The sequence below is a fragment of the Mesoplodon densirostris genome, chromosome 3 (assembly GCF_025265405.1).
Source record: "Mesoplodon densirostris isolate mMesDen1 chromosome 3, mMesDen1 primary haplotype, whole genome shotgun sequence".
In the NCBI taxonomy this organism is placed as follows: domain Eukaryota; kingdom Metazoa; phylum Chordata; class Mammalia; order Artiodactyla; family Ziphiidae; genus Mesoplodon; species Mesoplodon densirostris.
Genome location: NC_082663.1, coordinates 173,658,527 through 173,684,788, shown reverse-complemented (window position 1 = coordinate 173,684,788; position 26,262 = coordinate 173,658,527). Strand labels below are relative to the sequence as shown.

Here is a 26,262-nt window from a genome sequence, read left to right as displayed (position 1 = left end):
TACCAATGTTTTCTTAGGTCAGTCTCCCAAGGCAATAGAAATAAAAGCAAAAATAAACAAATGGGACCTAATCAAACTTATAAGCTTTTGTACAGTAAAGGAAACCATAAACAAAATGAAAAGACAACCTACGTACTGGGAGGAAATATTTACAAACAAAGCGACCTACAGGAGATTCATCTCCAAAATATACAAATAGCTCATGCAGCTCAATATAAAACAAACCAACCAACCAGTCAAAAAATTGGCAGACCTAAATAGACATTTCTCCAAAGAAGACATATGGATGGCCAAAAAGCACATGAAAAGATGCTCAACATCACTAACTGTAAGAGAAATGCAAATCAAAACTACAATGAGGTATCACCTCACACTGGTCAGGATGGCCATCATCAAAATACCTACAAACAACAAATGCTAGAGAGGGTGTGGATAAAAGGGAACCCTCTTGCACTGTTGGTGGGAATGTAAATTGATATAGCCACTATGGAGGTTCCTTAAAAAACTAAAAACAGCTACCATGTGATCCAGCAATCCCACTCCTGGGCATATATCTGGAGAAAAGCATAATTTGAAAGGATATATGCACCCCAGTGTTCATTGCAGCACTATTTACAGTAGCCAAGACATGGAAGCAACCCAAATGTTCACTGACAGAGGAATGGATGAAGAAGATGTGGTACATATATACAATGGAATATTACTCAGCCATAAAAAGAATGATATAATGCCATTTGTAGCAACATGGACCTAGAGATTGTCATACTGAGTGAGATAAGTCAGAGAAAGACAAAGATCATATGATATCGCTTATGTGGAACTAAAAAAATGATATAAACGAACTTACAAAATAGAAACAGACTCACGGACTTTGTAAACAAACTTATGGTTACCAAAGGGGAAAGGTTGGGGGAGGGATAAATTAGGAGTTTGGGATTAACATATACATACTATATAAAATAGATAATATAAAATATATAATCAACAAGAACCTACTATATAGCACAGGGAACTCTACTCAATAATCAGTTATAACATTATTACTCTTATTATTACTAATAACATATATGGGGAAAGAATCTGAAAAGGAATGGGTATATGTATAACTGAATCAGTTTGCTGTACCCCTGAAACTAACACAACACTGTAAACCAAGTATACTGTTATATAACACAAAAATTAAATTAAAAAGGAATAATCCAATTAAAAAATTGAAACTGTATTAATCCTTAAAAAAAAAAAAAAGAATACAAGGTTCCTGACCTCCAGTCTTGAGCTTTTAATACCACATCATTATACTGCTCTTCCTCTTCTGCTCTACCAGGGATTTTCAGTTAGAGACATATGTATACCAGTGCTACTCCAAGTGTTGTGCATGGACCTGTGTTGACCCAGGAATGTTTGTTACTGGTCCATGATGAGACAAGTAAAGAAACTGAAAGAAAGCATTTAGAAACTTGTATAAGCAATTTGACAGAGTAGTTTATATCTGTTGAATGTAATAGTAAACAATTTGGACTTGTGTTAAAAAAAAAATAGTGTCTTATCCCAGGTTCCTGGTGCGACTAAACTCCTCCTTTTTCTATGTCCTGATCTACACTCTTATGTTTCCTTTATAACTTGCCTACTGCCTTTGTGTTTTTACTGTAAATCTCTTACAGTTGCTTTTGGAATTAGATACAACGTATGCTATAAAATGATGCATAAACTTCCTGAAATATTTCCTGTAAGGACTCAGGTTGTCAAACATCTCCTCCTTGGCCAGGAAACTGATTAACTCATAGTTAAATATCCTTGTCTTTCAGACCATGGTTTAAATGCTATTTTCTTCTGGATTGATTAGAGTAAGAGTCTTCTGGCGATATGTCCATAGCACCCTGGCCTTACTCTAGGGAGATGCACTGAAGAAAATGTTTTAAAAATTTTAATTTCTTTCCCCCATAGGAGGGCTTGTCAGTCTTTAATGTTCATATGGATCACCTGGGGATCTTATTCACAGTGAAGATTCTGAGTTAGTGGGCCTGGCGTGCACCCTGAGGATCCCCATTTCTAATAAGCATCGAAGTGAGCTAATGCTGGGGGTCCAGGAATCACATTTTGAGATTTATTGAAACCAGGAGGTGACAAACTACATTCTGCATGTCAAGTCCAGCCAAAAATAAGGTTTTACTGGGACACAGCAACAACGATGCATCGGCATATTGTCTATAGCTGCCACAGTGGAGCTGAGTCGGTGCGACAGAGGCTATACGGCCCACAAAGCGGACAATATTTATGAGCAGGCCCTTTGCAGAAGAAGTTTGCTGAGCCCCGACTTAGACCGTAAGCCTCATGAGAGTGGGGACCACGTGTGTCTAGATCTCTGCTCTATACCCAGTGCCTGATAATGTTCCCGACACGGCAGATGTTCAATAATTATTTGAACAAACTAAGTACATCTTGGTGGTTCTACTGTCCTCACATGCATCCTAGAGTTTTAACATGAAAGTGTGTTTCCTTCCACAGGTCGTGTTAGGATCTTGTGCGTTTCCACTTGCTCTGCCTGGCTGGAATCTCTGCACCCCGGGGAGACCGTATTGAACCCCGTGTTGGCATCGCTGAGACTGGGCGCCTGTTTTTCCTCCCAAGAAGCTACAGTGCAGTAATTAATTCATTGTTCACATTTCAGAGCAGGCAGGGTTTTAATCCCCTCTGAAATTGGTTTCGGATATGGAAGTCATAGTATTCCACCCTCTAATTGCAAAGGGGAGATAATACGGCATCAGTATCACAATTTCAATCCCGGTATTGAGCTGGAAATAAATATCATTTAAGCTCTGAAAACATGGCTGGCTGGAAACGTTTCCTTTTCTATTCACAAATTTAATGCAGAGAAGAGGTTGTGCTTATTCAAAAGAACGATTCTTTTGGAGGCAAGGAAAAACATTAAACGGGGGCATTTTGAATTCTAACTACACAGTCTTTCTGGTCAAATAGAGACTTGTTTGCATGGACTTGCTGAAATAATGGTACCATCCAGTGTATGGAATTTACATTATTTTTTGTCATGCTGTTTATTTACATATACATTGAACTTTGCACAGAAATGCTTATTCCCGAGTCAGGGTAACTGGGACACTGCCTGAAAGCAGGCCTGGGAGAATGGAGTGAGAGGAAAAAATATATGCCATTTTGTAGCTGCTACTTGGCTACTGTGTTTCCCTTCCATCACTCTGGTCTTAATCCTCCCTTTTTCCTTATGCAAAAAGGAATTGGATTCTATTTGGAGTCTCTTGGGGATTATTCAAAGGTCCTCAAGCTAGATAATGAAAAACGCAGGCCCTGTTCTCTCCCTTAGTACAGCAGTGCTCTGACTTCTTCCTAGGCCCATTGTTAATCAAGGGCTTTGCAAGCAAGAGCCTCTGACAGTTTTAATACCTCAGTTGGTGGTGTGCCTGCTTTAGGCCCTTATCAACAAGACAAAAACACATATATCTTTCAGAGAAACAATAATACCTTCAAATGACTGTATAGTGCTACGTGCAATCCAGAGCTCTGATGCTAAAACCTCTCGATAATACTTCTAGGGACAGAGGGAGTCCTAGTCTCCCCATATTATTGATGAGGAAACCAAGGCTCAGAGAGCTGAAGTACCTCTTTCAAGTTCACATAGCATACTAGAGTCAGGCAAGACTAAAACCCAGATGATCACCCTGCTCTAAACATTTTTGCTAATGTATGTTTTACTTAGAAGTCCTTGTTGGGAATGCTGGCGATGTTGAAGTGATACACAGGGTCTTGGGTGGAAGCCCAAGATCCTAAACCTTCCCCTTCACTCTCCTGAGGGTCAGGGTGCTGCTCTTGAATATCCGGGTGACTCTATCTGGGGAGGAAACCTAAGCTACAAGTTAGGCGAGTTGCTCTTCAAATCCTTCTTCCTTGCAGTCAGAAAAGAAATCTCATTTATGGAGGCCCTCTAAGAGTTATGACAGCAGCAATGATAAAAAGAATGGCTAACTTTATAGGGTGATCACTAAGCGCTAATCACTTTCTACACAAGCTGTCAATTCATCCCCATGGCAAGTGTGTGAGAAAGGTACTATTACCATCCCCATTTTAGAGATGAGGAAACTAAGGTGTGAAGCCATTACCAAATACAGGAGCCTCAATTTGAACCAAATCTGATCTGACTCCAGAGTACTCACGCTGCCCCCTATGTGCCAGGTGCGTGCCAATGTTGACGATAATCTCACCAAATAGTACTAGCCCATTTTATCAAAGACAAAATTGAGGCCCAGAGAACTGAATTATCTTGCCCAAGGTCACCGAGCTAGTAAGGGACAGTTGCAGGATTCAAAATCCAGGTTAGCCTGACTTATTTCCTTACACAGAGATGCTTTGTCTATTTCAGTGGGGAGAGCTGGCTTTCCCCTGGCCACGACTCCCAAGGCTCCAGTGGGAGGTTACCGCAGGGCTACTCACCACGTTCTTGTAGAAGTAGTACGCCACCATCCTGGCCAGGCGTGAGTAACACCAGTGTCCGTGCACAAGCAGCAGCTTCTTGAGGTGTCTGAAGTGGGAGATGGCAAAGTCGCTGGACATGACGGCCTGAGAGGGCAGAGCAGACACATCAGCTTCCATTCACAGCTGCCAGTGCACCAAAGAGGCTCCCTTGAGGGTGCCGCTGTGTCCTGGGTCCACAGCCGGTAGGGTCTAAAAGACCCTTTGTCACGTGTAGCACCCTTGGGTGGCTTTATGGACTCTGACACCCCACCCTCTCCTCTGGGAAATGCAAGCCCCACTAGAATCCAAGGAGGGCAGGTCAGAAGGGACCAGTGGTCTGGTCTGGCCCTTCACCTCCTTCCACTTATCCAATAAGCATTTATTGTGAACCAGTGTGTTTTGGGCACCATCTAGGGATGTGGTGGTTGACCAGAGAGTAGGGGCTTCCATGCAAGTGATCCTCAAACCTCTCAACACCCTTGGCCACCCACCAAGGCAGGCCATTTGCTCCAGTCTCATGTGGAGCTGATGGATGGATAGCTCTTCCTTTCCATGGAGCTGAAATGTGTCTTTTGTCCTTGGGATGACTCAGAACAAGGCCCAGTTCATATTAATTTCTCAGAGTATGAGGTTTGGACGTGCCTGGTTATAAATCCTGGTCCGAGTCTTGGTCAGGGCGTTTAACCTCTCTCAGCCTCAGTTTCCTCATCTGAAAAAGTGGAATAACAATCCCTAACACACAGGGTGGTGGCTGCTGAAATTAACTGGGATAATAAGCGTGAAGTGCGAATAGAGTGCTGGCCTACGATAGACACTCAGAAGGTGACGGTGTTCGTTCCTCCCCACCAACAAATTTAGGCACCACCTAATGTCTGCACTGGTGGTGGGAATACAATCGTTAATGGTTCAGAACCCCAAGGTGGGGTCTGTCTTAATGGGGGACATCAGCAGCTCAAGTTAGTATGCTTGTTACAAGCTGAATTTGAGTAATTTTGGTACACTTTTAAGGTATACCAAGCAACTTATAGGTCCATGTAGCCATCACGACTAAAATGGCAATTGAAAAATATTTTCCGATGTCCTTACATCTGTCACTGCTCACAGAGGGCACTGCAAACTTGGATGTGGGTGGAGGTTACAGGGAGGAAGCATGGAATCGTGAAGGCTTTGTTTTCCCTGAATGGTTGGGTACTATTTGGCTTTAGAATATGGGTATCGCCAGCTGTCTATAAGAAGCCAAGCATCTTTGATCACTCTCTTTATTCTGAAGGACTGGGCAGTAGGGATGTGGTGATGGAGGTTTTGTATAGGCAAGGATACCTGCCTTTCAGATGATAATTCTGCAAAGCTCTTCAGGATAAATTCCTCCAACACTGTGGGGAATTGCTTAACTCACTAATAATGATAAAGGAGAGTAAGAAAGTAACAAGTAGAGTTGAAACAAATGATACCTGCATGCCTTCCTGTCCAGATATTCCAATCCCAATATCAGCAGCTTGAATCATGCTTACGTCATTTGCTCCATCACCTGAAAGGAGAGAGGTCATGAGATCCTGGTCCAACTGCTATGTGACAATGAGAAGTTTTATACAAGTGGCCCTAAATTGTCCCTATTTTGTGCATAAGTGAATCCTTTTAATGTTGCTCTGAGTAGGCCTATAGGAAGGGTCATTGCTACAGGCATTTAGCCTGAGAGATCTTTTCTTCTTTGGACAAGAAGCCCTACTCTTTCTTTATCATTTACCAAATATTTATTGTGTCTTTTTCTTAGGTACAATATTAGGTATTGGGAATACAATGGTATGTGAGCCTTGGGCAGTGCTTTACAGTTTGCCAAAAAGGCCTTCTCAGGTGTTACAGTGGGCTTCACTGAGAAGCAAATGGAGAATTTGAGCAACACAGGGACTCGGCAAGGGTAATCCAGGTAGTGAAGGGACCCAGAAGCACTGGAACTAAGATCTTTCTCTTTCCATGGCCAGCATACCTCCCCTCACTCAGTATAACTTACACTGACACCACATCGAGACAACTGGAAGGCTGGACAGCTAGACCATCAGAGATTGTCAATGGTGTCCAAGGACCGGGACAGTGTTCAGTGATGTTTCCAAATATAGGAACATGGGATTGACTCATGTTTTAGGTTGAGGTACATTGGGTCACTTTGGGTTCCCAGTCAATGAATCAGTTGTTTCAGGAAACTGGAGGTTAGGGCACGGAAATACATACACACACATGCCACCTTTTATACCAGCACCGTCAAACAGATTTTTCTGTGATAGAAATGTCCTATATCTTTACTGTCCAATTGGAAAACCATTAGCCCCCTATGACTACTGAAATGTGGCTGGTGAATTTCTCTTTAATTTTAAATTTAACTTTAAATAGCCACATATAACAGGTGGCAACCATGTTGGACGGCACAGCTCTAAACAGTGAGGTCTTCCTCACAAGCCTGGCTTTTCCAGACTATGATGCCTTATCCATCAGACTAGAGTTTAGCAAACTTTTTCTGTAAAGGGCCAGATAGTAAATATTTTAGGCTTTGTGGGCCAAGAAGCAAAACTGAACAACTGTTCCTGCTGAGAGGCAAATCGTTTTTACACATTTTACTATTAAAAACACAAAAACTATTCTTAGCATCTCTACAGAAATATGCAGTGGGCCAGTCTCAGCTTGAGGGCCATGATTTGTAGACTGAACTGCCTTCATCCTTCTCTTTCTCCTGGCACCACCTGTTTTTCCAGTGGGTTCTCATAATAATCTGCAAGTCAATTTATATGACATATTAGAGAGAATATGGATTTGGGGGAGAAAATTTTCTTCTCCTAATTATCTGGCAACAAACTTCATTAAGCTCAAACATTTTGTCAGTATAACTCGCTGTTATTCTTCTAACGATGATTTTTTTTTTCCTTGATAACACAGCAGTGCATGATTTTCATCTTTCCCATGGCAGAACAAATCTACCCTTTAACTTCTGTTAGCAAGGCAAGGGAAGCAGAGGTGTGGAATCCTGCTATTTCTTGTGCTGCTGGCTTTGTTTCTGCTGCTGTGGCAGTGAAGCCAGTCCCTTACCTCTGGGAATCAATCCCGGGCTGTTGCCTTGAAGAGGACAATTCAGGGAATAAACTTAGGATGCAGTTGCTAAAGCTCTGCCCCCTCTATTCTTCCTGCCCACTCCTTTTTTTTTTTTTTTTTTTTTTCTGGTTTTGAACTGCTTTTACCTGAAGACCAGGAGAAAAGGAAAAAAAAAAAACAAAACCCACCAATGTAAAGTAGGCCCCTTATTTGAAATGCCAGGAAAGAAAATCTCTTTCCATGTCTTTGTAGGAGGAAGAGAACCTGAACCATCTGTAAAAATGTCCTTACACAAAAGCAACGTTTACCATGTGCTTGGTATGCGCTGGGCACGGGATGGAACTGAGTAAGACTGACATTGCCCCTCCACTCAGGAAACTTCTGGTCTCCTGAGCAGCCTAGCACTGAAGGCATAACAGTGCTGTGGAGCTCTGTGGGAGCCCACGGAGTAAAGGAATATTAGGCGGGGTTGGAGGAGGTTTTACAGAGGAAACGGCTTGAGCAAAGGTCAGGAAGCGAGAGAGGACGAGGCTCCTGGAGAATGGAAAGCAGCTTCATGGGGTTGGGACATGGACTGCTGGATGTTGTGGGGAGGAAGGCAGCTGGAGAGAGAATGGAGCCCAGATCATGAAGGTTCTTGTAAACAAGCTTTGGTTGTTCCTGGAAGGTTTGAAGTAAGGACACTTAATTTCTCTGCCTCAACCATGGATAAAATTTAATCCCCTATGAGAAATTCTTCAACAACCAACATGCCAGCATTTATGGAGGATATGCTTTGTGTGGAGTCTCATATTTAGAAATGAATATACAACACTAAACGTGGGACAAGCTTCACTTTTTAGATCTCCCCACCAGCCATCAACACTCGACAGAAAATCAAGTCCACAGGCACCTGAGGTGCGTGATATTGTGCCATGTGTTGAGTATTGAAGGGCACATGGTCGGCATCCCAGAAGTGAGTGGGCCTGGATGTATATTGAGCTACCTGGATATTCTGAACTTGAGGCCCCTCTTGGCTTTGGCCTCCATCCAAGTCCTGACTTTTCCTTAGCAGACCTGTTCATCCTGAGAACTTGGATTTGCTTTCTCACCCTGCTTAGCTTCTGCTCACCTGCTGACTGCCACATCTTGATTGTCACTTTGAACTCTCTCCCTCTAAGACAATGACCCTCAGCTTGAGCATCCTGACGGTGATACCTGACCCCTCACCTCTGGTCCAGAGTGGGCTTGCCCAGCTTCCCCCCACATCTCCACATGACGGGTACCTATGGAAAGGGTCATGACTCTTAGCCTGTCTCGCACCAGCTTGACGAGCATACTCTTCTGGAGTGGGGTGGAGCGGCAGCACAGGACAGACCGGCAGTACTGGGTCAACTCCAGAAATTTATCCTCCAGTTTCCCCTGGAAAATGGCATTCAACGTCTTCCCATCAATGACCAATCCAACCTCTGGAACTGCAGCTCCTGAGGTGGGGGGTGGCGTCGCAGAAGGTAGGCGGAACCCAGAGAGCTTGTGGTCCGGCTTCTGTGGTCCATGAGATTGCTTTACCTCTTCCAATACCAAGTTGAGGATGGATTCACAGGTTTTCTATAAAGAGCAGAATAATGAATTTTGTGTCAGTAACCAACATTGGAAACAGGTTAAAAATGTCACTTTATGCTTTAGCTAAAGAGTTATAAAACTCTACCCCCATAGAGATGACCCAGGATTTCACTCTCTGATTTTGACATTTCTCTGCAATATTTCAAACAGCATCAAAGCAATAGTAATTTGGAACCAAATTAATGGCCAAAATAGGAGAGACAGCTTGGGAATGGGAGTGGAGGTAGCTCAGCAAGATGGGGGACTTTTACAGGGATGATAGAATGTAGTAAATGATACTGATATGATGGCAAACGATGACACTGTGTCATGCTGGTGTCCTGCTTCCCATTTCTCACAAGTCACTTCTGTTCCCCTTTGTTCCTCAGGACATTCCTGTGTGGTAGGTAGGGTGAGTATTACTGACTTTAGTTTCGAGATGAGGAAACTGAAACAGTGAAATCCTTAGTAACTTGCCCAAGGTCATCTCGAATTGTGGCTTCTTAACTGAAAAAATACACTGACTGCGTGTTTATCCGTTTGTATAAATGTATTGGTCGTACTGATTAAAACTGACCATGTATGTGAGTCTTACTGAGTTTTTCTGATGTTTACCTTGAAACATGGTGAAGAAATTGTCTCCTCTTATCAATTCTCCATTACTGTTGATTGTATCAAAGATAAAGACAGATCTTGGATCTAAAGATATCCTTAATACCTCTTTCACTTGTTTAAACATCACTTTTAAACGAAGATAGAGAAAAGTGGTGGCAGTCAGCTGTATTATCAATTTTAATTTCATTGTTCTGTTCACGGGGTCTTTATTTAGCAGTGTTCTTTTATCTGTGGCAAGGGATGATGATTCTTCATTTACTGTAGTGCTAAAAAATTCTTCTAAAACTAAGCTTTGAAAAGTTCAAAGTGAGTCTATTTAAATGAAATCATTAAATAAACAACAGTGTAGATAATATGTGGATTTAGGCAAAAATCATGAAGGTTGTTCTGAAATGACAAGTTTGGAGACCCCTGATCTAGAAGCTTCTGAGAATCTTTGGAATAATTCCTTCTGGAGTGAGTAGGACTGCAGTTCATTATTCTGGAGGCTTCCTTTAGGGGGTGCTAAACTGAGCACTGCAAGCAATAGGTTGTGCACAGGACCTAGCGGGGCCACAGCAAGTAGTTCAGGAGCAGGTGGTTATACCCGAAGCACTTTTCTGGGAAAGAGATCGAGGTAGTCCTTGCTGGAACTTGGGGTTGGCACACAGTAAGTATATCCAGGCATACCTTGGAGATATTGTGGGTTTGGTTCCAGACCACTGCAATAAAGTGAATATTGCAATAAAGTGAGTCACATGAAATTTTTGGTTTCCCAGGGCATATAAAAGTTATGTTTAGTAAGTATACAGTAACATTATGTCTAAAAAAACTGTACATATGTTAATTAAAATACTTATGGCTAAAAAGTGTTATCATCTGAGCCTTCAGCAAGTGGTAATCCTTTTGCTGGGGGAGGGTCTTGCCTCGATGTCCGTGGCTGCTGACTGATCTGGGTGGTGTTTGCTAAGGCTGGGGTAAGCTGAGGCGATTTCTTAAAATAAGACAACAATGAAGGGTGCTACATCGATGGACTCTTCCTTTCATGAAGGATTTCCCTGTAGCCTGAAATGCTGTTTGGTGACATTTTACCCACAGTAGAACTTTCTAAATTGGAGTCCATGCTCTCAAACCCTGCTGCTGCTTTATCAACTGAATTTATGTAATATGCTAAATCCTTTGGTGTCATTTCAACAGTCTTCACAGCATCTTCACCAGGAGCAGATTCCATCTCAAGAAACCACTCTCTTTGCTCATCCATAAGAAGCAACGCCTCATCCACTGAAGTTTTACCTGCGATTGCAGCACTTCAGTCCCATCTTCAGGCTCCACTTCGAATTCCAGTTCTCTTGCCATTTCTGCCACATCGGCAGTGACTCCCTGCACCGAAGACTTGACCCCCTCAAAGTCATCCATGAGGGCTGGAATCAACTTCTTCTAAACTCCTGGTAGTGTTGATATTTTGTCCTCTTCCCATGAGTCACAACTGTTCATAATAGCATCTAGAATGGTGAATCCTTTCCATAGGTTTTCAATTTATTTTGCCCACAACCAGCAGAGGAATCACTGCCTATGGCAGTTATAACCTTATGGAATATATTTCTTAAATAATGACTTGAAAATTGAAGTTTCTCCTTGACCCATGGGCTGTAGAATGGATGTCATGTTATCAGTCATGAAAACAACATTAATCTTGTTGTCCATCTCCATCAGAGCTCTTAGGTGACCAGGTGCATTGTCTGTGAGCAGTAATATTTTGAAAGGAATCTCTTTTTCTGAGCAGTAGTAGATCTCAGCAGTGGGCTTAAAATATTCAGTAAACCATGCTGTAAACAGTTATGCTGTCATCCAGGTTTTGTTGTTCCTTTTATAGAACATTGGCAGAGTAGATTTTAGCATAATTCTTTTTTTTTTTTTTTTTTTTTTGCTGTACGCGGGCCTCTCACTGCTGTGGCCTCTCCCGTTGCGGAGCACAGGCTCCGGACACACAGGCTCCACGGCCATGGCTCGCGGGCCCAGCCGCTCCGCGGCATGTGGGATCTTCCGGGATCGGGGCACGAACCCGTGTCCCCTGCATCGGCAGGCGGACTCTCAACCACTGCGCCACCAGGGAAGCCCCCAGATTTTAGCATAATTCTTAAAGGTCCTAGGATTTTCATAATCGTCAATGAGCATCGGCTTCAACTTAAAGTGACCAGCTGCATTAGCCCCTAACAGAGTCAGCCTGTCATTTGAAGCTTTGAAGCTGGGCACTGACTTCTCTCTAGCCATAAAAGTCCTAGACTGCATCTTCTTCCAATATAACACTGTTTTCTCTACATTGAAAATGTGTTGTTTAGTGTAGCCACCTTCATTAATGATCTTAGCTAGATCTTCTGCATAACTTGCTGCAGCTTCTACATCAGCACTTGCTGCTTCACCTTGTACTTTTATGTGATGGAGATGGCTTCTTTCCTTAAACCTCATGAACCAACCTCTGCTAGCTTCAAACTTTTCTTCTTCAGCTTCCTCACCTCTCTCAGCCTTCATGGAATTGAAGAGAGTTAGGGCCTTGCTCTGGATTAGGCTTGGCTTAAAGGCATGTTGTGGCTGGCTTGATCTTCTATCCAGACCACTAGAACTTTCTCTGTATCAGCAGTAAGGCTGATTCACTTTCTTATCATTCATGTGTTTATCAGAGTAGCACTTTTAATTTCCTTCAAGAATTTTTCCTTTGCATTCACAACTTAGCTAACTGGCACAAGACACCTAGCTTTTGGTCTGTCCCAGATTTCAACATGCCTTCTTTACTAAGCTTAATCATTTCTAGCTTTTGGTTTAAAGCTAGAATTTCTAGCTTTTGGTTAAAAGCTAGAGATATGCAACTCTTCCTCTCAAACACTTGGAGGCCATTGTAGGGTTATTAATTGACCTAATTTTGATATTGTTGTGTCTCAGGGAATAGGGAGGCCTGAGGAGAGTGGGGGGAGATGGAACAACCTGTCCGTGGAGCAGTCAGAACACCGACAACATTTACCAGTTAGGTTCGCTGTGTTATATGGGTGCGGGTCGTGGTACCCTAAAACATCAAAGAACACTAGTCACAGATCACCATAACAAATACAGTAATAATAAAGAAGCTTGAAATACTGCGAGAGTTACCAAAATGTGACACAGAGACCCAAAGTGATGAAATGCTTTTGGAAAGATGGCGCCAACAGACTTGCTCAATGCAGGGTTGCCACGAAACTTCAATTTGTAAAAAAGTATCTGCAAAGTGCAATGAAGTGCAATAAAATGAGGTATGCTGTCAATTCTTCCAATATGTGACTGCAGCAAGTCATTGGAAATATAAGCTTCAAATTAAAATCTCTGAATTTACTTATTTCAAATTTTCTATGTAATAATCACAATCGTTACCATTCATTTAACATTCAGTATCTGTCAGGTACTGAGGCAGGCAGCCTCTAAGATGGTTCTCAGTGATCTCCACCTCCTGGTGTTCATGTCCTTCCTTGTGTAACCTCCAACCCTTGAGTGTGGTTATGACTAATGACTCCTTTCTAATGAAGAGAATTCTGCAAAAGTGATGGGATGTCGCTTCCCAGGTCAGTTTATCTAAAGACTGTGGCTACCAATTTTGGCAATCTTTCTCACTCTCTCTCTTGAATGGCTTACCCTGGAGAAAACCAGCTGTCATGCTGTGAAGCAGCTCGGTAGAGGGGCCCCTGTGGTGAGGAACCAAAGCCTGTCAATAATCATGTCTGTGAGCTTGAAAGAAGGACTCCTCTCCATCCTCAAATGACCCAACCAGTTGAGCCTTCAGATGAGCTCACATCCCTGACTGCTAGCCTGACTGCAACCCCAGGAGAGACCTTGAACCAGAGGTCCCCAGCTAAGCTGCTCCTGGACTCATAACCCACACATACGGTGGGATAATAAATGTTTACTGTTTTCAGCTGCTAAGTTTTGGGGTAATTTGTCAACTCATATAAATACTGTGCTAGTAAGTATTGTTCTTCTGTGAACTTATTTAACCCTCCCAATAGCCTCTGAAAGAAATCTTTTTTTTTTTTTTTTTTTCGGTACGTGGGCCTCTCACGTCGTGGCCTCTCCCGTTGCGGAGCACAGGCTCCGGATGTGCAGGCTCAGTGGCCATGGCTCACGGGCCCAGCCGCTCCGCGGCATGTGGGATCTTCCCGGACCGGGGCACGAACCCGTGTCCCCTGCATCGGCAGGCAGACTCTCAACCACTGCGCCACCAGGGAAGCCCTGAAATAAATCTTTTTAATCCCTATTCTACAGATGAGAAGAATGAAGTTCAGAGAGATATGGTATTTGGACCATATTAAGCCTTCAATATATGTTGTTAATAATAACAATAATAGTTGCTATTACCAGTTCCTATCTAATACTATATAGTCCCTTCTAAAATTCCTTGACAGATCAACATTTCCAGTGGTGGGTTAGTAATTTTCTCATGTTATGGATGAGAACCCTGAGTTCTAGACAGGTCCCATGGCTTGCTTATAGCTTTGAGATATATAACAAAAAAACCATAGCCCTAAATCAATTTATATTGAATCAGGCAAATTAAAACCCTTAGAGGAAATATCCACCAAATATGTAATTACATTAAACTGGGGTTTAAATAAGTCTGAGATTTAGAATAGGTTTCCCCAGTTTCTGTCTTAACATATCTCTGCACCTACTACTTTCCCAAGGGGATGAGAAAGCCTAATTTTCCAGGTTTAGTGGGCCTGGGGGTGTAGGTAGGGCCCAACATTCAGGTACCATCTTGGAGGGTTGTGGACAGCTTTAAAACTGTTGACAGTGACTGAGCTCAACTTGGAACATGGCCCACAGTTCCTTGGGAACTTTGGCTAATTAATCAAGAGACATCTTCCGCTTCCTACAGGAATGCACTGCATTTAACAGAACCCACAGAAGCCCACTCTATCCCCCTCAGGAGCACTCACGGGCTTGTTGATATCCTCCTCCTGGAATCTACTGGAGTGAAATGATTGCAAATGGAATTTCCATTGCAAGTGGGGCAGGCAGATATCCACACTATTGCAGGGATCAAGCACTCAAGCAAGCTGCAGATTATTTTCTTTCCTAGGCATAATATTAATGCCAAGATTTCCCTGAGAATAGTTTCATTTTGAAAATTCATTGGGGTTTAATCTAATCATGGCATTATCTGTTCACCTGACAAGAAAATAAGTGATTTTCCCAATTCATCTAAAAGGCCTCTGGCACTTTTATTAGGATTCACTACCTCTTTAAAAAACATATGTGTACGTGGATTCTTCATGGAATGAAAACCAAATTGAAACCTGTAAACGTCTATTCTGGGTCCAGTTCAGCCTCAGGCAAAAGGGAAGGCGTGAGATCCCATCACCCTTCCTGCCTCTTTCTGCGCTGCTCATTCCATCTTCCATCTTCCTCCCGCTCTCCATCCTTTTCCCCATGGTATGTTCTAGGTCTCCAGGTGCCCGTCCCCCCCAACAACCCACTGCTTTCCTTGTTACAACCGCACATCTAATCCAGTCCTGCTCCCTTTGATAGGAGCACACAACTCAATGCCTACTTCCCATATTCATCAGCCAAGGAGATAGTGGAACTTTACATTCTGCAGTTTGCATCATGAAAATAGATTTTTTCCTCCTAAATATAAAACTGTGTTATGACTTTAAATACGCTTCTTTAGACTTTATACGGTCCTCTGTCTCCAAACCTTGCTCCCTGCCACTCACAACCTATTCAGGCTGAAAATTGCAGTTTTCAAACTTGGCTTATCTTTCTCTCTCTCCTCCATCCCATCAAAACATACTGGTCTCATGTATCATTTCCTTTGGGTTTTATTCTGTGGCAACAAATTGCACATATGAATTGGAGCTGAAATTTTAAACTCAGAATCATTTCTATTTAATTGGGGTTTTTCAATGGATAAGTTAATCCAAAGTATAAGAAACAATTGAGGATCTGCGAGCAAACAGTCTGGTATAATGCAAATAGCACTGGCCTGGCCGGAGAAGAGCATTTTAGACTTAGTCCATCAGAAACTACCAGGGTGGCCCTGGGCAAGTGACTTAGCTCCAGTGGTCCTCAGTTTCTCATGTGTAGAATGGGGAGACTGGGCCAAGGATGAGATTCGAGAGAGGCACATCTCGCTACTAGGTACTGCTAGATGTAATATAAATAGACTGGTCAACCATATGTGGGGATGGGGTCGAGGATATTGGGCTGGATGCCTTCTAGGGCCCTCGGAACTCCAAGATTTGGGGGTAGGGGTGCTTCTCCTGTGTACCCAAGTCCCACCCACAATCCCGTCTCCTGTTGGCCTAGAAGCTGCTCCGCACTTGGACATTTGAGCTCTACTTTGGCCTCACCTGACTTTCTGTGTTAATGGAATAAACGGTGTCCGTCTGGTCTAACAGTCTGCAGGCATAGGCAATATTGACTGCCGTCTGCTGCTTATCTCCAGTCAGGACCCAGAGCCGGATCCCAGCCTCCCGCAGAGCAGCGACTGTGTCTGGAACTCCTTCCTGCAGCCGGTCTTCGATCCCAGTGGCTCCTGGAGTGATTAGAGACACCAGAACTCACATTCATGTTGAGCAAGTAGCTGCTTAATTTCCCCAAAGCCCTATCAAGCCAGGCAATGATTATTAACTTATGTCTCATGTTCTAGGCTGTGCTAAATGCCCAGGATACAGCAGTGAAATAGACAGAGCTGGTCCCCACCCTCTCGGTGCTCAAAGGCCTGTTGAATAAGGATTTATAACTGAGCTATGTGAGGAGAGAAGCCCAGGGTGCCGGGCAAACATATATCAGGAGACCCGAACTTCATTTGGAAGGTCAGGGAAGGCCTTGCTGAGGAAGGGCCACTTAAGCTCAGACCTGGGAGATAAACCCAAAAGGTGGGGAAGGAGGGGGAATTCCAGGCAGAGGGATCAGCATGTGTGAAGGCCCAGAGGTCAGAGTAGAAGATGACACAGAAAGGCAGGCAGAGCAGGGAGAGAGACGAGGCCAGGCAGGGAGGGGTGGAGCTGGATCCTGTAGAGCCTGTCAGGGCATGAAGGGATTTGGCATTTATTTGGTAGAAAGAACGCTATTAAAGGGAGTTAAGTTGGAGAGTGATGGGATCGGTCATGAATTTTAAGATCATTCTCGAGAATGGATTGGAGGGTGGAGGAAGCAGGATGAGATTCAGGGCTAACAGTCAGAGGAGAGCTGGTGTGGCTGGACTGGCATAGCGGCAATAGCAGTGGAAAGAGATGGAGAGACTGGAATCTTTGCTCTGCAAGCGCTCACCACAGAATTAACAGACTTGGGTTTTTGATAACGTTCTTGGAGGGCATTAAAGATGCGGATTCCATCATTTTTTGAATGGTCTCAAGCATTGAGCCAAACTTGATGATTATATACCCAAATATCCAATAGCTGCTCAGTGATTAAGCAAAAATAAATCTGCATTTAAATTGAGATTCATTTCAGACCACAGACTAATGGCTACCCATCTCACTCTGGGCAGGAACAGGTGTGCCATTTCTTTTAATAATCCCGAGTGACAATAGGTTGGCAAAGCAGTTACATTAGATGCATATTGAAAAGTTGATTTAATATTGTGGGACTCGGTGTGAATGCATGGCAGCTTTTTTTTTTTTTTTTTTGCAGTACGCGGGCCTCTCACTGTCGTGGCCTCTCCCGTTGTGGAGCACAGGCTCCGGACGCGCAGGCTCAGTGGCCATGGCTCACGGGCCCAGCCACTCTGTGGCATGTGGGATCTTCCTGGACCGGGGCACGAACCCGCGTCCCCTGCATCGGCAGGCGGACTCTCAACCACTGCGCCACCAGGGAAGCCCTGCATGGCAGCTTTTTAATGGCATGGCAGTTTCTTCGTGGCAGGATGAATTCTATTCCCAGCCCTAGTCCTCTCCATCGCAAGCCATCTTGAGGGAAGAAAACAAACCTCTCTATCGTGAAATGTGCCTGTTTCGTATTTCAGGCCCAAGTGCACAGGTAAACCAACCCATGAAAAGTGATGCCCGATCGTCGTCTCTTCTGCCAAGCGTTAGCCTGGAAGGTGAGACTGAAAATGATGTGTGTTCCCGGGAGGCAGGGTGAAGGAGAGAGCAGGAAAAACACATTTAGTTGTGTGAAAGAGAAAATGAAACAGGAAGGTGGAGAGAGCCTTTCTCAGCCAGGGAAGCCGACGACGGGTCCTGACAGGTGTGTTCTCTTTCATGAACTACCGGCTCAGGGGCATTTCTCACCAGCTGAGGCCAAAAGGGTCCCCTGAAACAGAAGAAACCGTAGGGGAGAGGGTGTGAAGGGGGGTCAGGTGCCCTCATGGGATGACATTCCGGGGGTGGCCCGGGGTGCCGGATGGAGCTGTCTGGACTAGCTACCCTCTAGTTCCTGTTAAAATGGGTTCTCGAGGCCAGCTTTCAAGGGGGCCTTGTGAGGCAGCGGACAAAAGCCCCTGCGGTCCAAACACAGGAAACAAAAAAGCCAAAGGAGGTGGGGAGCAAACCTGTCTCCCCCTGTTTTCCACCCATCTGACCAAATCTTGCTGGTACGTTTTATATATAAAGAGGTATTACTGTCTCCTTACAGCGACCCTGGGTCTTCCCCCTTCCACCCTGCTTGGCTGAGCTTGGTGATTTAGCCAGAGGAGGCACAAAGGCTCAGAGGGGTATGGGGATGTGTCCCTGAGCACACAGCAAGGCCTCCACAGGGCCAAGATGTGGCCTTCATCCCCAGGCCAGCACTGCCTTCCAAGATGAAAGAAGCCTTTTGCCACATGGCCAGTATGTGCATGCTGTTCAGGCATCGCCTTTCCTGGATCTTATTCCCGAGCTGTGAAGAGATCAGTCTGATACATAAAGCCTCCCCCTTCTCCCTGGGCAACGCTCTTCCTTCAACAGAAATCCAACGCTGTCTCTTAGCTGGTGTTTTCCATCTTTCCCCCGAGAGTATCTATCTAACTTCTATACGTCTTTACAGCAGCAGAGTGATTTTTGTAAAACACAAATCTGTCCCTGCTTTGATCCCCGTCCCCCCTCCAAACCTTTAGCCTATGATCTACATGGCCCTTCATAACCTGCATCCTGCTGATCTCTTGCACCTCGCCTCATCCTGTTGATCTCCCCTGCGCTCTGGGGTCCAGACGTAGAAGACCTCTGAGTCTCCAGCTAGCCCAGGCTTTCCTGCCTCCAGGCCTTCATTCGGGTCCTGCCCTCTCCTGGAACACCCTCCCCCTTTGACCGGCTCCTTTACTCTGCTCAGTTCTGGCTGCCCTGCACCCTTCTTGGCTCCACAGTAGGTTGCCACCTTCTCCTTTGTGCTTTCATCCCACCAGGTACATCTTCCAGCCCACCTCTCATCACACTCTGTTGAAATTACTTGTTTAATCATCCAAGTGTCTTTGCTAGACTCTGAGCTCCAGGAGGGCAGGGTCTGTGTTGCTTTTTAAAAATTTTTATGGGAGTATAGTTGATTTACAGTGTTGTGTTAGTTTCAGGTGAGGGTCTGCGGCTCTTGTTCCCTGTTGTAGCCATGATACCTAGCATGCTACTTGGCACATAGTAAGTGCTCAATAAACATTTGAACGACTGGAGGAGAAGCAACCAGGCTTCATCCAGCAGGGAGTGCAGGAATGCTCCTGGGGCATCATCAGGAAGCTGCGTGTGGAGTCTGGGTTGGATATCGGCACAGCCCATTGGCGCCAAATGCCTGGAAGGGCACCCCAGGGAGGTTCCTAATTGAGACACATTTGTAGCAGTGTCAGAATCAAGGCCAAGAACTCCTTTTCCAGCTTGCAGTATTCCTTTTTAAAAATGTAATGATCACTTATTTTTACCTACCGAGTAAGGTGAGTTGATTCTCCAGGTGCTGTGCTGTCGCCATGAGAAGCTCATCTCTGTTGTTGAGGGACGCCTCAGCCTCACGCCGGAAACTGGCCCATCTCTGGAAGTCCTCTTCACTTAAGATCTATGCAAAAAGAAGAGGGTTGTTCACAGCTCTGGGTGACTCCCTCCCCCTGCCCATGTGCTGGGCCTCCTACGGGCCAGTGTGAGCTTCACTGTACAATTAGATGGGGCTTTTCCCTCTCTCTCTCTCTCTATATATATATATATATTGAGTCTTGAATTGATGAAGTATTGGTTCTTCGTGTTCCATTATCATCAAACTTCCGTTGAGCCCCTGTGATGCTCTGGTCACCAGAGATATACCAGTGATCAAGACAGACAAGAATCCTATAGGCCTGAGCTTATATGCTAGTGGAGGGTGAGAGACATTATCCAAGTGAATAATTTAAAAGAATGGATCATGTCAAGGAGTTCCATACAGAAAACAAAGAGGGTGATATGATGGCGTATGACAGGGTAGGGGGATAGTTGTGGGAAGAGGGGTTATTTCATTTGGATCGTCAGGTCCCTGAGATAAGGTGACATGTAGGCTGAGACCCAATGACAAGAAGGGTTCTGTCACGGGGAGGGGTAAGTTCAAAGGCCATGAGATAGCAGTGGACTTGGCTTTCTTTCTGTCCCTTGAACATACCAGTTGGCTTAAGGATGGAGAGCCAGGTGGAGAGGACCAGCAATGAGGCTGGAAATGTGAGGAGCAGCCAGATCTTGCATAGCCTGGTAGACCATTCCACCAGCTACTGGGGGTGCCCAATGGCTGAAAGAATCCAACTAGAGGGCATATCTGGAGTCCATAGCACTTTTAGACCCCTCTGTTGGCATTATATCCTTACTGTCTCTTATAGTAATGAATGACTCTTTTCTTCAAGCATCAAATATTCTTTAATTTTCCCTCCGTGCATGGCACTGTAGGGAAAACCAAGGGGACACAGGTAGGCCTTTTGCTCTCAAGGAAGAACAGTCTCATCAGAGGAGGCCAAATAGGAATAGATCATGTCAATAAAAAATAGAAGGTGGTAAGGATATTATTACAATTTATAGAATAGTAATGCTGGTCACTGTCCCAGGTGCTGTACCTGTGTTATCTTAGTTAATGTCCCTGACAATTATATGAGGTAGGGAACACTAGCACCTTTTTACAGATAAGAACATCCCCAAACTCAGAGAGGTGAAGAAACTTGCCCAAGGTCACACCACAGATAAGTGGTGAGATTGGGATTCGCCCCCTGGTAGGTCTGACTTCAAAGTGGGTGCTCTTAAACTTTATGGTGCACTAAGCACCTACAAGAGAGATGAAGAGCTCTGGGGATTTATGGAGAAGAAGCCCCTTCTAGCCACCTTGAAATGTATGCCCCCTATCTGATTTTAGGTGCCTCATTAGATGCCCCAGCTCTGGGATTCATAGCTCTTTGCCTCCTTTCCTGTAGGGGCAGCAAAGTGAAAGACCTGAAGGGCATAAGGTGGGTAATCTACTTGACTATAGCTGGGACAAGGGCAATGCAATCGGGAATGGTAGGAGCCGTGACCAACCCCAGAACACAACAGAATATATCCTTCACCAAAGGGATCAGCTGTTACATGGCTCTAGCTATTTGTAGCTATTCAAGAATGGAGATCCAGTTTTCCAGATCCTCTGCATTTTCAAGAGAAACCAGAAATCTAGATTTGTATGTGATCACATAAAATCTCCCCAATTCCAAATCTAGGCAAATAATGCAAATGTTCAAAGGATATTTGAAGGCAAAATTATAACATTAAAAAATGATGAGTTATAGGTTATCAGTTACATAGACAATGGAAAGCAAGGAACCACAAAGCCACACTAATAAGGAACCTTGCCACTCAGATTTTTGTCCCAGCAAAATTGTCAAAGTCATGGGTCTCTGTGGTCAGAATAGATAATTTTGAAAGTATTAAAACAACCAACATTGAGGATCTTCTAAAAAAGAAATAGAAAAGACAGAAGCAGGGTCGAGGCCTTTCAGCCACTAAGCGTGGAATTTCTTCTCACCTTCTTGGCGATGCACAATGTTCGAAGGCCATCTCTTGCATACAAGTCTAGATGCCTCTGGGTCTGGGCTCGGATTTTCCTCATCTTCTTTTCCACATCAGCGTGAGTCGCTGTCAAATAGTCATTGTCCCCCATGAGGTCGTGGGCGATTGCTTAGGGATCCCGTTCCTAACACTCAGGCATCTTTACAGGAGGAATTCCCTCATACCCCTGCCCCCCGTAAACATGGAACAGCTCTCCCAGGCTGCCCTGGAAGGCGGTAACTCCACGGGTCCTTAAATTGTCTGCTCTCTATATCTGATCATCCAAAGTCTGGCTGAGAGAAGTACTATTTAGGGAAGGTAGGTGGTTCCAGGTATTGTTCCCAAATGCCTGTTTGCAGGAATTCCCTGGCGGTCCAGTGGTTAGGAAAATGTGCTTCCACTGCAGGGGGCATGGGTTTGATCCCTGGTCAGGGAACTAAGATCCTGCATGCTGTGAGGCAAAAAAAAAAAAAAAAAAAGCATGGATAACCCAAACATCTGTTTGAATCAGAACCACCAGGGAACTTAAACCAATAATAGAGATTCGCAGGTCAGGTTGAAGGCCTGCTGAATCAGGGGACCAGAAGTCTGAGTGTTTCTTGTTACCTAAGGAGTTTTCCATGTGGCCAGTTTAGCCTTGGATGACCAGTTTGCTAAGTCTCAGACATACTATCCATCACCTTCTCTGTCACCTACTTTAGTCCTTATAGCAAGTTGCTTCCAAGGTGGCTACAGACCTGAATCTCATTACTAAGTTCCTCACCATATTGGGTTTGCTGAGTTAGGCTTAGAAAAAATATTTTTTGGATTCCTATAAATCTACTGTGAAAAATATTTCATTGTGTTGCTCAAAGTCCCCCTTCTGAAGTCCTACATAATACGATTCTCTTAGAAGAAATTTATCTTTTTCTTTTGAAATTCCAGTACTTTGATCTATCAGAGAAAAGAGAATTTTTCAGCCTGGGCTGGTGGTTATGGGGCAGGATTGATGCAATCACCACTTCCTTTATCTAAGATGTGATAGCCATCACTAATCAGTGGCAGCACTTTGTAAATCTGAGCTTGGAAAAAGCTTCTGAATCCTTCTTTACCAGGGCTGGATTGAGATCTTTAGAAGCCCTAAGCGGTAAACAGATTTTGTGCACTTTGTCCATCCCTCCATATAGTGCAAAATTAAAAGTACAATTCTTAACAGTAAGATAAGTATAAGGAAGTCCAACAAAGCTCTGACTTTCTCCATGATACTATTCTAAGGCTGCTTTTATGCAGTACAAAAATCCCTTCAAAGATTATTTTCTCATTTTTCAGATGCTACTGGTTTCCTGGTACCTTAATGACAGTCTTTGTACCTTATCTTTTTTTTTTTTTTTTTTTTTTTTTTTGTGGTGCACGGGCCCCTCACTGCTGTGGCCTCTCCCGTTGCGGAGCACAGGCTCCGGACGTGCAGGCTCAGCGTCCATGGCTCACGGGCCCAGCTGCTCCGCGGCATGTGGGATCTTTCCGGACCGGGGCACGAACCCGTGTTCCCTGCATCAGCAGGCGGACTCTCAACAACTGCGCCACCAGGGAAGCCCTGTACCTTATCTTTTTGAGCACTATCCACAATATTTTATTTTCAAAGACATCACCTCCTGAGATAAAACACCTTTTGCCTTCTACCTGTGTGCCTTTGAGTTTACATTTTTGCTCAGGCTCCCAGGAACCTCAGGGTCAAATTGAATGTTCAAACACTGTAAATATATTAAACCCTGAGGTTATTTTTTCCCCCTCCTCTTGAAATCTTTGCTTCACAAATCTTATAGTAACACTGTCTATGTATTTTTTATTGGAGGCATCGGTAATCCATTTTGGAATCAGGTGAGGAACAGAGAAAGAAACATTTCCAGGGCAGCGTGGAAGGCTGTTGCCTGGGGATAGAATGCCGTGGCACCCTTGACTCGGAAACACTGAATTCACTTGTCTGCCAGAGTCTGGGGATGAAGAGACTTAATGAGCTCCCTTCCCATTCAAAACACTCATCTATCCCCATGAACCTCTTGGCTCTGATCCATAGCTGATAATTCAGGAGGCACAGGGCTGCCTGGGCAATTCTAAAGCTTGGCTAGAATGTACTACCCTGGGAGAATCACAGCCCCATAACTGTCTTCTCCTTGTTAGCAATCAGGAAGCGGCTGCACACTAATTCATGCTGTTCCAAAATTGGACACTGATATGTAGAGACTTTGGAACATTTTTCTGGCTTGGAGCAAGTTTATGAAAATCTATTTGGGGGAGGCTGGGGAAAGGGATGATAAAGAGGACCACCTGAGGCTTCCCAGAGTGAACCGAGCCTGATGCAGAGTTCTGGTAGCACGGAAAGAGCTCTGAACTGGGATTCAGGATACCTCCACCTAGGATTTACCACTAGTTAGCTGGGGCCACTTCTTTTAAGTCACTTCCCTCTTTGGGTTCAGTTGGCTTCTCTCCAAAACTAAGAGTTAGGACCACAGTGTGTTCTAGGGTATGTTAATGGGTGTCCTGGTGAAAAAAAGTTGTGTATGGAGAGCCCATCTTTAAATGAGTTTGGAAAACTAGAAACTGGGATAAATAAAGTTAAAGAAGTTCCTCTATGACAAGACTGCCCAAACAAAGCCTTTAATAAGTTAATAATGAGCTCTAATTCTGCAGGTCGTGGAGACGTGTAAAGCAAGCTGCTTTGTGGAGAACATCTTGAGGGTTTGTGTTCCAGTTGGGACCTGCCGGACTGAGGGACACTATAACCTGAGCCCCTGGTTACCGTCCACGCCGCCTGTTAAATAAGCCCTCTCTTCTTGGAACCCAGGGAGGTGGACTCACCACAGGCTGGGTCTTCCAGCAGGTCCATGATAACGCAGTCGGCACCCTTGGTGTAGACGACGATCTCACCGGTCAGCGGGTGCCTCACGACCACGGACATCCTCTTCCTGACAGAGTCAAACTCCAGGGTGCAGAGGATGTCGAAGGTGAGGCAGGTGCCCTGGGGCAAGCGCACGGTCACCTGCTTGGGCGTCCGGGACACCAGCGTGAAGCTGTAGGCACGGGCAGCGTGCACCAGGGCAGCCTCATCCGGGCTCTCAGCCTCGTAACAGACATCGGGGCCGGCCAGGCTGAGGGCCGGGGCCTGCAGCACCTCCTCCAGGGAGGCACCTGGAACTGCGCCCAGGATGTCGGTCTGCTCCCATGTGCTGCTCCTGTAGCCGCCGTCGGTGGAGTAGCTGCCACTGCTCACAGACGTGTTGTCTCTCTCTTCTGAGTCCGTGGTGGGCATGTTGGCCCCCAAACTCTCCCCCAGGTCCACGTCGGAGGGTGCGGTGGTCGAGAATGACTGGCTGAGGCTCGAAAGCTTCAACCTGTGGAACAGCTGCTGAATCTTCTCCAGGGATGTCACCAGAGCCTTGGTCGAGGGTGGCACTGTGACCTTGTGGTAGAGGAGGGAAGGAGACCATGACTCTCCACGTTGGGAAAACTATCAAGCTGTCTTATGAATCTCATTTTGCAATCAGTGAATTGGGTGGGCCTTCAGTGATGGTGGGCAAGTCTTCTCCCCTCTGTGAGCCTCGGTTTACCCACCTATAACATGAGGGAGTTAGGCCATTGGTTTCCTTCCAGCCCTGACATCATAGGGATTGGCGATACTCATTTTCCTCTATCTTATGACCATCCCACTCTGATCATGGGCAAAGCAAAGCAAAGCAAAAGAGACAAAAGGCAGACTCATAGTAGGGGTTCACATGCCCTGCACCCTTACCATCGCCTTGTCTGCTTTATTTTTGCACGCAGCTTCTCACTTCATCCTCCCAGCGATGCTAGGGGAGCCTATTATTATCCCAATTTCTGGATGAGGCAACTGAGGCATAAAGAGGTTAAATTGGCTGTGATCACCCAGTGTGTAGATAGCAGCGCTGGGTCTCAAATCTGGGTCCGTCTGACTCCAGGGATTGGGCTCTTGAGCTACCTGCCAGCTAAAGCCTCCCCATTAACGTGCAAATTGAGAATTGGATGCTGTCCTTCCACAAATGGTACTGCTTTCTCTCTTGAAAATAGGGAGAATTGCTCAGATAATGCTTCCTGCATTCCCCAAACTCCCTGAAGACTTCTGATTACTTGCCGACTTTTCAGGGTAGTTTAGAATCTGGGTGTAATAATGGGGGCTCTGGTTTGGTGCCTGGATGAACGCCTCTTTTTCTTGATTTTGTGGCCACATGTTGTATAACACCCAATTATTCTTATTTTTCACTTACAAGGGAGCTTGGGTGAGAGTATGTGGATAATCAAAGATAAATCTATCTTCTGTACTGAAAAATAATTCAGAGTATAATGTCCTATGAGTGGCCATCCAGGTGCATTATCTCCAAACTGGCAGAACTTCACACATGGTGTTAATTATTTTTTTAACCCTCCATTAAAAAGCAGATACCACTATACCGTGATATTATTACAGAATCGTACAGATCATTCTGCCGTGTATTCACCATACACCCTTCCTTAAGTTCCTCTAGCTCTCTGAGCCACGCCACTGTTTCTTCACTTGTTAAATCCAAAGACATACCTCCTAGGACTG

At 44.7% G+C, this 26,262-nt stretch overlaps 1 protein-coding gene across 1 annotated transcript in view; it reads right to left on the bottom strand.

Moving 5' to 3' along the window:
- The window catches only part of ATP10B (ATPase phospholipid transporting 10B (putative)), a 128,526-nt gene that overhangs the window by 24,453 nt on the left and 77,811 nt on the right, over positions 1–26,262 (bottom strand). The window contains exons 11-17 of the mRNA XM_060092608.1: positions 24,519–25,119; positions 21,661–21,770; positions 19,587–19,713; positions 16,110–16,294; positions 8,826–9,147; positions 5,934–6,010; positions 4,462–4,587 (exon numbers count right to left, since the gene is read on the bottom strand). Of these exons, the coding sequence (XP_059948591.1) occupies positions 4,462–4,587; positions 5,934–6,010; positions 8,826–9,147; positions 16,110–16,294; positions 19,587–19,713; positions 21,661–21,770; positions 24,519–25,119 (1,548 nt within the window). The remainder of the gene's footprint in view (positions 1–4,461; positions 4,588–5,933; positions 6,011–8,825; positions 9,148–16,109; positions 16,295–19,586; positions 19,714–21,660; positions 21,771–24,518; positions 25,120–26,262) is intronic.